This window comes from Opisthorchis viverrini (assembly GCF_000715545.1).
Source record: "Opisthorchis viverrini unplaced genomic scaffold opera_v5_132, whole genome shotgun sequence".
Taxonomy (NCBI): domain Eukaryota; kingdom Metazoa; phylum Platyhelminthes; class Trematoda; order Opisthorchiida; family Opisthorchiidae; genus Opisthorchis; species Opisthorchis viverrini.
The window spans coordinates 151,682-165,621 of NW_008751789.1; the positions used below are offsets into that span (position 1 = coordinate 151,682).

The window sequence follows — 13,940 nt, forward strand, 5'->3', positions numbered from 1 at the left end:
GGCCCTCTGATATCATCAGCATATCTTAATGGTCTTTCACCTGTCTGACATTGCTTCACGTACCCTGCTAATCGTTCATTTAGGGCCACTGGTTCCCAGACTTCGTCTGGTGAGTCCTCTTCGGCCTCTAGCTCAATTTTGGCTAACTCAGTTTTGCTATGCGCCTCTAAGAGAGCCCGCTGGAGCTCGACCTCCCGCTTAACCCGGTACTCCTGGAGCTGAGCAATCCTTAAAGCTTCCTTAGCCACACTGCCTTTACGACTAGAAGCACAAAGTGACTTACGAGAACCGGCGCTTCATTGCTATTGTTTCCTCTGCAGCTTCAATCGTTTCCGCGTCCTTCGATCCTGTTTCCTTCACAATTGTTCCAAAGGTTGACATCTTTGCTTCAAACAAGACGACGTAAGATGTCGAGTACTGTAACGGTCGAACAGTATCCTCGAGTGACGCGTAATACCAGAACCTCCGGGTAGGCAAAACAAAGTCGGAGCTGGGTTTCTATGCGGTACTATTAGGGTAAGAGAAATTCACAATTTTTACAAACCTCGACAGTAGATATGCGTCCAAAACGAACAGTGTGATTGGGTTACAAAGTACAAAGCAAGAGAGCAAACGGGCTCCCACGTGCGGCAGTCACACGTGCAGAGTCAGATGGCCAAATGGGTGAAGTGGTAAGGACAAACAAACGTCAGTTCATATACACACACTAAACACAAAAGTGGGGCGGGGTTACAAATGGGGACAGAATAAACGTGGGGAATTTCATTGTCAACATAACGGATGATACACGTTGCAAAACTCATCCATTGTGACTGGATGATAATTGCAACTGTTTGACCTGGACTAGAAAAACAATTCCCGTCGATTAATGGTTATTTCCGCAACATCACCCGGGATGCAGTTCAACTATTGTCAATAATCTGTATGGGTTTGTGCAGAACGCTAGCGTATCCTTATCTTCCTCTTTTTGGTTGGTGTTTTGCTGCCGGTGGATGACATGTGTCGTTTCCTAGCGGATTCGGAATTCATCTGCATTAAAAAAACGACCCAACGAAGTAGGGTTCCATCTATGACTGACTTGGTTAAGTATTCCGCGGAGCTGGTTGCACTCAACGAAAATGGTTCTATCAGGAAGGTCAGATTCCTGAAAGCAACCGCTGAACACCCGAAATCTACTGGGGCCTTCAGCTCCGCTAGCTGCTGACCAAGCTGACAACACGCCCTCAGTATGCAGCGCGTCACAGTCTCGTATCAAAGCCAGACCGCGTGCGTCAGCATTGGACTAAGTTCAGAAAGCGTCCCTCCAATAAATAGCTTGAGTCCATCGTACTTTTGCACTCACACGAACTCATGCTCTCACAATCGCTTGTTAGGAATATAGCTGTTCCGTTCCCTTTTGTGAGTCCTTCTTCCGGCATTAAGCACTGGAGCGGGTCAGCAGTTAGATACAACAGATTGGCGAATCAGTAGATATAACAGATTCACTCCCTGTCGGTCAAAAACCCATCATCTGTATGGTGAAGCTGCTCTTTCGGGTGACACACAAATCGCTCCAGTACAACCACGTCCGTTTGTTAATTTCGTTTAGCTTGAGCTTGGTCGCAACTGGCGGTGCATCTCTATCCACCTAGAAGATACCGCTTTGGGCTGCTGTCCGTAGTCTAATCTTCAGATCAGATCAGAAGATCGACTTTAAATAGCCCAATAGTCAGGGTGGGTGCCATGGAGTCTCATTTTATTTCCGAATTGGGTAACCCGAGGAGAGACGAGCTAAGTGGTACCCGAGTATTTCCTAACCTGGAACCAGTTGTTTCGGTTTTTATCTACGATTACTCGAACCTTTTTGAGAGTCTACCTTAGAAGTCTAGTTTCTTTCTGTGGTAATTTGAATGTTTAGGAAAGCGAGTGTCATAATTCTCACGAGAGTTGCTCGTTCAACGTTGTTAGAAATTAAGCATGTGTGGCATTGTTACTTGTGTCTGCGCCCGTAGATGTGTTAATGGCATTCAACAGCTTGAAATCCCTTGTTGCTAGGCTACACTGCACGTCACCAATGTCAGTGTACCCATCTTTACCATCCTGAGTGTTTTCCGATCAAGCTGTCAACCAGATCATCTATGAGGTCTTCTGGTAGCTCTTCTCGTTCGATGTTAGAAGCCTGATCATGAGCACATATGCTTACAAGCGCATTTCCCCACTACGAAGATTGTATATACTGCATGGTTTGATAGGTTCGCTGGTTTTTGTGTTTGTAATATCTAACAACGACGTTTGTTTGCGAGTATGGGAAATGGCGCGTTGTACGAACGGAAAAGCCTCGTTTGGTATATCCTTATATCAGATTGTAACTTGCATTTCCGGGTCATCCAAAACCGTTAGAACGGTGTGCAGCCAACTGACTGTCAAAATAAGTCGTCAGCCTTTGCGAAAACTGGTTGTAGACTGGTCTTACCGGGGATCTTAACGCATAATAGAGCCATTTTTATGGACTGAAGTAGTATATTATGGGTTCCAGCTGGGGCGCTCACTGCCAACGCTATGGACTCTTTTGGAACTTTGCTAAGTTCGCGGAAATTATGCAGTACTGAAGCTGGTAACCTCTACGGAGGCCATTTTAACAACGCCTGGTGGTTATACAATTACCAATAGCTTAGTTCCGCTGTGATGCTCCTGGTTTATGACACTCGTGTATAACCTGACACCACATTCGGACAATTCTGAAACAGGCTTATCAGAAAGTGTTCAGTTGTAAGCTGCATATTCATTCTCACCATGTGTGCTCTCGACTTGCCTAAATATTAAGCTTGATAAGGATCTCCAGATAAGGTTAGGTAAAAATGCCATGTATTCGGTTTCTAAATCCACTTGCTTACAGAGCATCACTCTGACCTCGGTGTTCGGTTGTCCAATTCTCGGTACTTTGTTATTAAAGCTGTGTGGAAGTGAATGATAGGTTAACTGCCAAATCTAGACAGCCGATTTGATCCGATGATGACTGATCTCATTAGCTTATCATCATTCGGCGCCGAACCCTACGAAATTAGAAACATCAGTATGCGAATGGCAAGCCAGATAATCGGCAACGACTGGTTGTCACAACTTTAGTTAAACACTTGAACAGAATGTGTTGAAACGGAGGGCTCAGTGAAAGGATTCGGAGCCATTATACACCTTATCTCTATGTTAATCAGGAACTGAATGCTGGAATTTGGCGTGGTTCGCTAACATTCTCGGAGCATGGGCTTCTATACGAAAATTTTTTCATGAAACTAATTTTCAACTCAGTTGTTCACTAAGGTCGGTCACTGTGATAACGACACAATGCTTGAAAGCAGAATTTCAGCGCCTCAAGTTTTTTTGGTGAATCGGTCACCGCCACTGAAGAAACCGTCGTTTGACGGAAGTACCCGCAACCCCTCACAAACATAAAATCGGTTTGACATTAACAGCAATGGCATGTGTGTATGGGCCTCCGATGATGACGACTTGACCTCACCTCATCAAAGTAACCGAGAACAGGACAAGTGTTCCGGCAGGTGCGGTAAAAAACACCAAGAATGAGTCGGTTAGTTTACCTGCTAGTAGTTGGCAGAATACGAATGCTTCCGGTTGAAAAGTCATGCTCGTGCAGCCTTGAGTTTCAGCCGCAGCAACCATCATAACTTCTATGACGATTTTTGTCTTATTCAGCGGAGACTTACATGGCATGAGGCAACTGCTGTAACTTGACGTTTCATTTCAGCTTTTCTCAACGAGCTACCCGTAAATGTGCCTATTGAGCTGGCATATCTGCCCCATGTTATATATAAATAACACATACAAACCTGGGACCAAGCCATCCAAAATAGTCACTATATCGAACAATTAGCTTGTTCGATTTATGTGTATTAGGCTGCCGTGTTTTCACAGGTTGATCTGTTGGTCAATAAAAAAATGGGTCATCTTCAGACGTTTGCACTTGCTTTGTTCTGAGTTCGTGATATGAAGCGAACCATCGACCGATCCAAAGATACCTAATTGTTCGATTTTTGACGTTTATCAGATTCATTTTTCCGACAGGAAACACGTCTGGGCTAGTGAGCCATCATCTGTTTCCGGACGCTCCATTTGATATTCGGAACCCTACTTTCTTTTGGATGAGTTTATCTGACCATATCTCCACGGAAGAACGTTAGCCATAATAGATGTACCGCCCTAACAGACTCTGTCTAGCTCTGAGTGTCTTATTCCTAATATTATTCGTCATTCCGTGCGTGCATTTTTCGCGCCGTGCAGGTCAGCCTAACCAACGTTTTGTTCAGCAAGCGCCAACCGAAGGTCAAGCGCTATCGCTCTAGTTGGGCAACGCCACTTACCCGATTAGCAGCGGAGGCCAAAGCAAAAGAAGGAGGATACAGTTCTGAAGGACCGAAATATCAAAAGTTGTCCAAATCTTTCACAGTAAGTACCTCATGTTCTCGTTCTTCAAGTGACCGTTTGCGGGGCTGTTTTGCAGAACGACATTTGGATACCTCAGAAATTAGTTTCTCTTTCTGATCGTTCACCCTGTTTCTCAAGGCTTTGTCTGCTCAGTAAAACTCCATATTAATACAAAGCACTCACGAACAAGGATCACTTCGAACTAATTTAAGGGTTTCCGTGCTGGCGATTGTCGCAGATGTTCATTTTAAATTTGCTGAAAACAGCTCAGTATACCCAACAACAATGTGCAGTAGAACCTCCCAATAGCTAACATCCTCTACAATCTCGACCGTGAGCTACCACCTTGACGTGGTAGTCGGGTTTGAGTGATACAATGATCCTGCGGGCTACACTGGATGGAACTTCGTTCCACAAGGTGCAGCCATACCAGGAAGGCCAGAGGGAAGCGGTGAAACCAAGAACAGTGAGACCTCGTTCTTCGAGTAATCGTGCTCCGAGGCGGTCTGGGCGTATAGCCGTACTGTCCCCTTCCATAGGTGTCTGAAGGCAGTAAGGTGTTTTACCCAGGCCTCCAGCATGCCTATATTAATGGAAGCAGTGATGCTGCCTTCCCCCGAGAAATAACGGGTTAGAAAAGGTCGAACCCAAAAACCGCACACTCCCATCGCGCAAAGATTGACCCGTGAACAGCGACACATTATTCAGTACGGTTGAAAAAATTTTAAAAGCAGAGTCGAGTGCTGCTCAGAAGGCACCTGCTGTGCGCAGTCCCATGAGGAATGAGACAGTACTACCTCATTCCCTGCGCCCTCGGGTTAAGCGAACCAGGTGAGACTATTGAATCATTAGCTCTGGGAAGGGTGCCCAAAGAAAACTCTAGTGCCTGCTGCCTCGCGGGTCAGACTTTTGGGTCAGAGGCTATCGGTAGGGTCCTCGGACAAAACCCTACATCCTCTTACCGCCTTGTGGGTCAGACGTCTGAGTCAAAGGCGCAAGGTGGGGTACCTAAACTAAACCTCTTTCCTCAGCCTGTGCAACGAGGAAACATCATTCACCTGCTCAGTTCTTTGTCCACCGGTGTCTCTCCCCAACTCCTTTTCACCACACGAGCTGGATCATTTGACTGTCAGTTATCCGACGGATGGGCCTTATTCACTCCGCTGCCTATTAAGAATGGACAAGTGAGAGATCATTTCTACCTAGCATCTTTTAGCATCCATACTCTGTGCCAAATTGGCAAACAGGCAATGCCCGCTGGAACCCTATACTCCGTTAAAATTGGTTTATCCTGTGTCTCTCAAACATGCACACAACACTCCAGCGCGGTTATGCATCTCAAAACGCCAAGGATGGACTCAGCTGTTGCCCTATGTGTGTCCGGTGATCCAGAAACGATGACTCGTGGAATATATAGCCTGGAAGTTGCTCTCAGCCCAAGAGCTGAAAGAGCTTCACTGGATTTAATCCAAGTGCGCAGTCGTCTTTGCTCCTTCCGGTTATCGAGCTCAATAAAGCTCACTGCGTCGGCATATAAATGGTGCCTCTTTGGTGTGTCAGGTTATGTCCCAACGGATCACAGTTCTGATGCTGAGAAGGGTACTTTCTATCGAGAGCTATGCGGGCTCATTTATCGAACAAGAAGCACGGACTTTGTGATCCTTGCGGGGGTTATGAATGCCCAAGTTAGTCATCTCACCTCCTTGAAATCACATTTTCGGTCGATGCAGGCCTCAGAGGGAAACGAGAGCGACTCATCTGGTTGTGTACTGATCATGCATTCTTTCCGGTCCGTATGAACTTTCAGCACACGTTCGCATCACGTAACCTAGCGGCTACCAACTTCCGACAGCCGTTGACCCAGTTGGATCACATGGCAATCAGCCACCTGTGGAGAGCCACAATTGAAGACTGCCGTTCCTTCTTCGGCACACAACTTGCTTTCGATCACGCCATGTTGTATGCGCGTCTAACATTTTGTTTCCTCTCAGGCACTCGGAAGTCAGCAAAAAGCGTGCTAATTCACCTTCTTTGAAGAACTATCATGGCTCAACAGTATCGATCTGAGCTAGCTCAACAACTCTCGACAGTAAACCAGTACGGCACTGGTAGCGAGCACGTGGATGAAGCATGGCTACGCTTGCGGCTTTCACTGCGGTAGTCAAATGACCGCTGGATATCGTCCTTCGATTTTAGGAAATCCCCAACAGCGGGCAACTAGTTTGACATCGCACGCGGATCTTTTAAACATCAACTAATGAGGAACCTAAGGAAAGACCGAGAGCTCTTGTGGATATTGAAAGCCCCGGAGCCAATGTACAACCTCTGTTCAGATCTGACTGAGAGCTAGAGTATTCCATTGTGTTTTGAAACAAAAAACAAACGACCAATTTGATCCGTATGGGTGACTGGTGGATCACACCCCACACAACTTATCTCAAAGCAGCATTCAAAGTTTATGTCACAGGCAGAGTGTTTACGATGAAGTTACGCTAAAAAGTGTATTTCCCCAATTTCTGCATTTTCCGACACAAAGCTGGAATCACTCCCGCGTTACGTAGAGGGTTCCATTTTTCAAAACATGCTGTGTATGTTTTTCGAAAAAGTTTGGTAACAGTCGTTAACAATCTACCGATTGTTACCAAACTTTTCCGAAATCGGTTCCAAGCGTTTTTCACCTGCATCTGTTTGCGAGATGCACGAAAATCAGCTACCTCATCTGATACCAGTTTCAAGTTGTAGCTTGTCAGAAATGTTAAGCTTTTGTTCGGACATGCATTGACTGGGTATAAGGCATATTCCGAGCATCCCTACACCACAATTTGTTCACTTCAATATGTGGGGTGTGCTCCTCTTGGTCATTCAGCTGACGAGCGAATCAGAAGCTCAATGCGGATAGTTGCTGAATTTTTCAGGAATCGCGTTAGTTGTGGCTTTGCCTCGTTCTGTTCATTCACTTGTCTAAACTTGCACGCCGATTACGTGTGTGATGTCATTCGGGGCAGGTGTCGGTTACCAGCCTTAGTAGCCCGAGTAATCACCCGTTATTTTCACTTCTCAACCGACTCTCACTGTAAGCCGGTGAACGATGGGCTGGATCGTGTATGCAAACATCACACAAGTCCTAGTCAATAATTCCTGTGAGAAATTCGGTTGCCTGCTGTTCGCGGCTAAATACGGCCATTGACACATTCACCTTTTCAGACGTGCTTTGCTTGATGGATGACAATTTTTGGCAATGCCAGCTAATCCTATCGGTATAGTCGAGGTCTAGGGACAGTAGGGTTCTTGCTGCGCCCATCAGTGTGTTACAAAGTTGAGAAACACGGATAAATAGTGGGTACCACTCTTGCAGTGATCAACATACATATCCGAAAAACCTAATCATTAAGAAATTGAGTCAATTCACATGCATATGGCTTGGGTTTGAGCAGTACTCCTGTTCTAAGGCGATCACCCGTAATTCGTTCTAGTTGGGGTAGGCCCGGTTCTGGCGGTTACTCAGGGCAGCAGGAACTACTTTCCAATCCAATCACGACTTTATGGCCTTGCAAAAATCCACAAACCAGATGTCCCGGTGAGGCCGACAGTAGACGGAATAGGTTCCCCACCACATGAACTGGCCAGATTCTTGGCCGGCATTTTAAAGCCCCTCACCGGGATATCTAGTACTTACATTAAGAATTCATATGACTTCGCCAACAAAGTAGCGGGTGTCACTGTTGAACCAGATGGCATCCTTGTAAGTTTCCATGTGAATTCGTTATATACAAATGTGCCGAAAGGGGATTCTTTAGAAATATCCAAGCGACTACTATTAGCGGACACCACCTTTTCAGGACGGATGCAGCTTACGGTTGATGAAATAGTGGAAGGTATAAAAGCATGTCTGAATCTCACCCACTTCGTTTTTGACTAAGTGGTTTATACTCGAGAACAAGGTCTAGCAATGAGATCTCCAATATCCCCGGTTTTGGCAAATATATTTATGGATGAATTTGAACAAAGAGCTTTAGCCGGATATGTAGATGACACTTTCGTCGTTACGAAACGAGACAAGGTTAGTAAGTTTTACAACTATCTGAATGAACTGAATCCACAGATCAAATTTAGTATGGAGATAGAGTTAACCTCGGGTACCCTGGCCTTTTTAGACTGAATGACAAATAAGGTCGGGGGAAACTAAAGCCCACAGTGTACCGACACTGGGGCAGTTTCGAACTACTCGTCTGCCCATCCGAAATCGGTATTCGCCAGTATTGCGTCATCAATATTTAGGCGTGTAAGGGCCCTATACACAGAAGATGCTGATCGGACAGCGGTCCAAATTGAACTAAAGAGCAAACTTCGGGGTATTGGATATCCAACTAGCTTGATTAGGCGTCAGTTGCGAAGGGTATTGGTACCCGTACCGGAACCCAATAGGGAATGGATCGGGACCGTTGTTATTCTATATAAACCAGGGTCATCGGAGGTCATTTGAAGAATCCTAACCACGGCTAACATAAGAGTAGCTTTCAAGAGGGGGAACACTCTACGCTCTGCACTGGTGCAGTTGAAGAATCGCCTCCCGGCCAACCGAACCAAGGACTGTGTCCACAAAGTTAAGTGTAGCGACTGCACCAAGGTCTATATAGGGCAGACGGCCAGGGAACTACACATCAGAATCGGAGAGCGTGGTAGAAAAATAAACAGGCCGCCGAAAAACGCAGCTGAATACCAAGCGTTACTGAGGGACGCAGCAATCGCGGAACACGCACTGGATACGGGACACAAAATAGACTTAGAAAATGTTGAGGTTTTGACGTGAGGACTACGGTCCACGTCACACAGACTGATAGCCGAGGCGGTAGAAATCACCGAACATCCCAGTGTCAACAGAATAGAAGTGGAACTGGCAAGCGTGTGGAGAACGGTCTTGGGTAAATCGAACTGATACGTGCTGGTGTGTGATTATCAGAGGAAAGAGTAGTCATCATCTGGATTCCACTTAACCTCACTCACCTCCCTTCCCCCGAACTAAATTGTTGCAACATTCACATGCCCACGAAGATCCGGAAAAATCTACCAGTGGCACCCAAGGTGAATCATCAAGTGAAGTACCCTGAAGTGGAAGATTAAGAAACAAAAAGCGATGGGAACTAATTTGAAACTCATCCAACCTATCGATTCAAGATTTTGGCAACCACACTAGCCGACAAGAGGCGTTAATTGACACTCAACACTGATCTAGTTTGATAATCTGAAGAGAACGTACCGATTGGTTCCCCGTCTATCTTATAACCTGGCCAATTTTCTGACCTGTTCACTTGGCCTGAGGAAGCTTTTGTGTCAAAAGCGAAACGTTGCCCAAATAAAAACTACCGATTGTTTACGAAACCTTTCTGAGACGACTACTTCTCAATCGGTTCCAAACTTCTACCAGTTGATTGAAAAGGAATTACTTTTCTCTCCCATAAAACCGTTCAAGTATAACGTATTATCCATTTATGGTCATAGATTTATGTTGTGTTTCGCATGCGACAGTTTGCTATTCTGGTCCTTTATTCGTCTCGAAATCGAAATGCTTCATTATCTACCTGGGATAATGAGCGCTCTTTCGCGCCCGTTGACTAACCAATGCACCAAGTTTTTATGTAAGACGCAATTTCGTCCTCAGAATTACCGCTTTTTCTTGTTTTTGAACTCGATTGTGTTTTGTACAAAACTCATGGCTGTCTGTCAATTTCAGTAGCATATTACTATCACGTTGCGAATGGAACTAACACAAAATGTCGTATTGTCAAGGAATTTCGGTTGGTTCTACACATCCATTCATCGGTATTCGACTTCTTTCTAATCCTGTTTCAGACGACATCGTCGTTACGTTCTCCAACGGTAGATCGAGACTCAACGACAAGTGGACGGTGCAAGCGGTTGCGACAACGATCTGGACGATCAGAAACTACGAATGCGTCGGGTACCAAAAAGCAGCGATTACTTAAGTCTCCTCTTCACAATGTGCTTTCGCCGTTAAAATCCAATGATTATGAGAGTGACGTGGCAAGTGAGTCCGGACGAATGTATCTGTTGCAAAACCCTCGCTTCTTATCACTCTTCATGGTCAAACTCAATGTGCTTTCGCCGTTAAAATCCAATGAGTATGAGAGTGACGTAGCAAGTGAGTCCGGACGAGTGTATCTGTTGCAAAGCCCTCGCTTCCTATCACTCTTCACGGTCAAACCTTTTGTTATTGATAACAGTATCATCGTTTCAGCTAGGGTTAGTAAACAATCTGGGAATTTACGGCTGGGAAGCTTTTCGCTTTTGACCCAAAAGCTTCATCAAGCTAAAGTGAATAAGCTACCAGGTTGATCGGGTTTCAAGGCAGCCAAGGGAACCGATCCGTGAGATTTCTTATAACTGGCAGACTTGATCAGTGCTGGGTGTCCGTCTGAAGTTCGGTAGATTGGTTAGAGGTATTGTCATATTGAATCCAGATTTTCCGGCCTTGCTTTTCCGGTCTGGGGTAACTTAATGGAATATTCCTCTTAGGCGTCGATGGATGCCGAGACAATTGAAGTGGAGTTTGGGGTGGTGGATCTTACTCTGCATGAATTTTGTACTTTTAGGCCCAGGTCATTTCGCTGATAACTGCACACCGCCTCGTGTCATCTCGGCTGATCTAGAACGGCTCTCCACACGCTTGCCAGTTCTATGCCCTCTGTCCTATTCACACTGTTATGCTTGGCGATTTTCACCGCCCGGGCCACAGTCACTGTGGTATGGTCTTAGAATCTCTCCATTTTCCAAATCTGACTTGTACCCAGTGACTAGTGCATACCCTGCCATTGCCGAATCTTGACTATCGCCTGATATTCATCTATATTTCCCGATGGTCTGTTAATGCATTGCTCATGTTTCCCGATTCTAGTGTGCAACCTCCTGGCTGTCTGACCCATATAAACCTTCGTACAGTCATTACGCTTTTTATTTTGAATACACAGTTCCTAGCCCTATCAACCGGAATAGCAGTAGCAGTTGCATTTTTCACCGGTTGGAATGCAGTTCTGATCAAGAGTGCGTTCGTTTCCATTTCAAGTCCCAACAGTTTGGTACACTTTTATTCACGTTCACGTCCCCCAAGCTTCAAATATTTTCTAAGTCACGATAGACTATTATCGTATCAACTTTGCGAAGGTTCAAACTTCCTTACTGTCATGTGTAGACGAATCATTTCTAGCAAGTCAATGTCGGTACTTCGCAAATTAGTAATTATGGTGGTCCTTTTTGTGCGGAGCAAAATGTTTGATCTCTCTTTCCCGTGGGTCAAGTAATAGTCATGAGCGATGTGCTGTCTTACAGAGCTTTACCTTGTCGATATGCCGATGGAATTTGGAGGACCGAGCTCCCTTCCGAATCAAGAGAGTATATATTCAGTGGCGCTAGCGCGCTGACTGTTATTATGCTGTGGATGGTCAGACGGTACACAATGAAGGTGTCGGCTCAAATACAGCGTTGTCATCAAGTTTGTGAATTAAACATGTATAAACTTCAAATGATGACGGAATTGATGCATGTAGCTGCCTCCTGAGTCTTCTTGGAATGACACTTTTTTATGTAGAATACTAAAAGTGAGCTTTTTTGTGGTTGGGCACTGGTTCCCAAAAGATGTCTGATCCAATGGGAATTTATTTAAGTGGTGCAACTGAGGATTAGTTGAAGAGGCTGTACCTTACTGTGGTGTAACGGTTTGCGCACCTCAGCGATACACTGAGCTATACTGGAGTGTCTCCGTGACACTCATATAGTCTCTCATACCAGGTTGGTCAATGGTTAGAGGTCTGACCAACACAGTCTCCTGGTCCTCCAGGTTGGGGGTTGGAACATGTAGCGGCTTGTTCTGTAGAACTGGTAATGCATTTGCATTTCCCCGCCAAACACCGCTGCCTTGCGGTTAGGCTTTTGAGCGAAAGGCTTTGGTTGAGGACTCTAATCGTCCCCCTGTTTAGGTCTGGGCGCTCTGGCAGTATCCCAGCCCTCGTACAACCATGACATTCACGACTAACAATACGGCAGTGAAGCATCGGCGTTGTCATGCTGTCGATGATGATGATGATGAAGGATTAGTAGTCCCACGACCCAAGTAACCCACGCCAAATACGGTCTAACAGTTCTAACATTGCTAAAGAATAAGTTGAAGATTATTCACGCCTTTGAATTCATTTCAGGCTTGCTCATGCTCAAGTCAACTGAATGTTTCGAATGTAGACAAAGAATTCTGATAACTCACTACCTCTTCCCGTTTTTGGGGTTCATCAGGTTGGCCTGGTCTCCGAATCCCCATCACTTTGTTGTTGTACCTAACAATAAGTTGTTGACTTACGGAAATACGTACTTATTGGCAATTCAAGTTAGTACTAACGGAAGACTAAACTGGAGTTCAATGAATGTCATTTTTATATTACTCACTGTTCCAAATACCGCTCCAACCCGGATACGAGGCGGTCTTTGTTCAGCATATTCTGTCGAAGAATATTCGAAACGAAGGATCCGATCTGGTGGCTGAATTCTCTTCAAAACGAACCTATTGCATGAGAGGATGATTTCGTTTGTTTGTTGGATGTTCTCTGCAGAGGGATGTTGCTGTAAATTTGTCCCCAGTTTTTTCGTGTTTATGGAGATAGGTCTTATAGGGATGAATTCCTGTCAAAATTTCGTAGTCAACACAACAGATACAAATTTCTCATGCTGTGTGACAGGCACCCTGGTGTTTCATCTAACTGAAATCAGTTATCTTGACAACGAATGCCCAGTTATTTGTTTAGGACGCAGGTCACCATGATATCTGTGATATCCATTCATACCGGCTTTCACAACAGTCGCCAAACGTTGAATTCTGACGCAGAGAACGAATACGCCTGTGTACAATACGGGCTGTGGCATCTAGGAATAATGCAATGTATGGACAATGCAACCAGCTGGCATCATAGTGTTCTCTACAGACATCCGCTATCCTACACTCTTGCAAGTACTGGAACTCTATATGGAGCCTATTCAATTGATTTTTTTGCCCTTATCTACGAGAATGTTCATTTACATATCCCTTCTTGTTATCCATCTTCTCTACACAGCACCACCAATCCAACCGATTTCTCGGACATCTGTGGATTCGTCTACAACAACTGCCACCCGCCCGATCAATGACACATCGATGCTGATTCATCGTAGATCGCTGAGTCGTTGTTTGGGAATTCCTGTCCCCAGTGCTCGACTTTTCTGTGGTTGGAAAATTATGATTACTGGTAGAGTAACAGTCTTGAACGCGCCTGGTAAGCGGGGCGGCTGACAATTTGTTCTCTCATCATTGTTTTGTTTCTGGTATTTTATAACGACCTTCTGGTTCCGGTACTGTGAATCAGTACTCCTTTGAAAGCCTCCAGGAATGTTACTATTTCCAAGACGTTAGAGGAACGCCAGTCGCAAGCCAACCTCTACGTCACTAACATCCGTTCGTTGTAACTGTCCTGTAGCTTCCGAAA

General features: G+C 45.2%; 1 protein-coding gene across 1 annotated transcript in view; it reads left to right on the forward strand.

Annotated features, from left to right (window-relative positions):
• T265_06410 (hypothetical protein) overlaps positions 1-13,940 on the forward strand; it is a gene marked incomplete at both ends in the record, with an annotated part of 38,985 nt that overhangs the window by 18,614 nt on the left and 6,431 nt on the right. Inside the window, 3 exons of the mRNA XM_009171668.1 lie at positions 4,276-4,440; positions 10,270-10,465; positions 13,533-13,730. Of these exons, the coding sequence (XP_009169932.1) occupies positions 4,276-4,440; positions 10,270-10,465; positions 13,533-13,730 (559 nt within the window). The remainder of the gene's footprint in view (positions 1-4,275; positions 4,441-10,269; positions 10,466-13,532; positions 13,731-13,940) is intronic.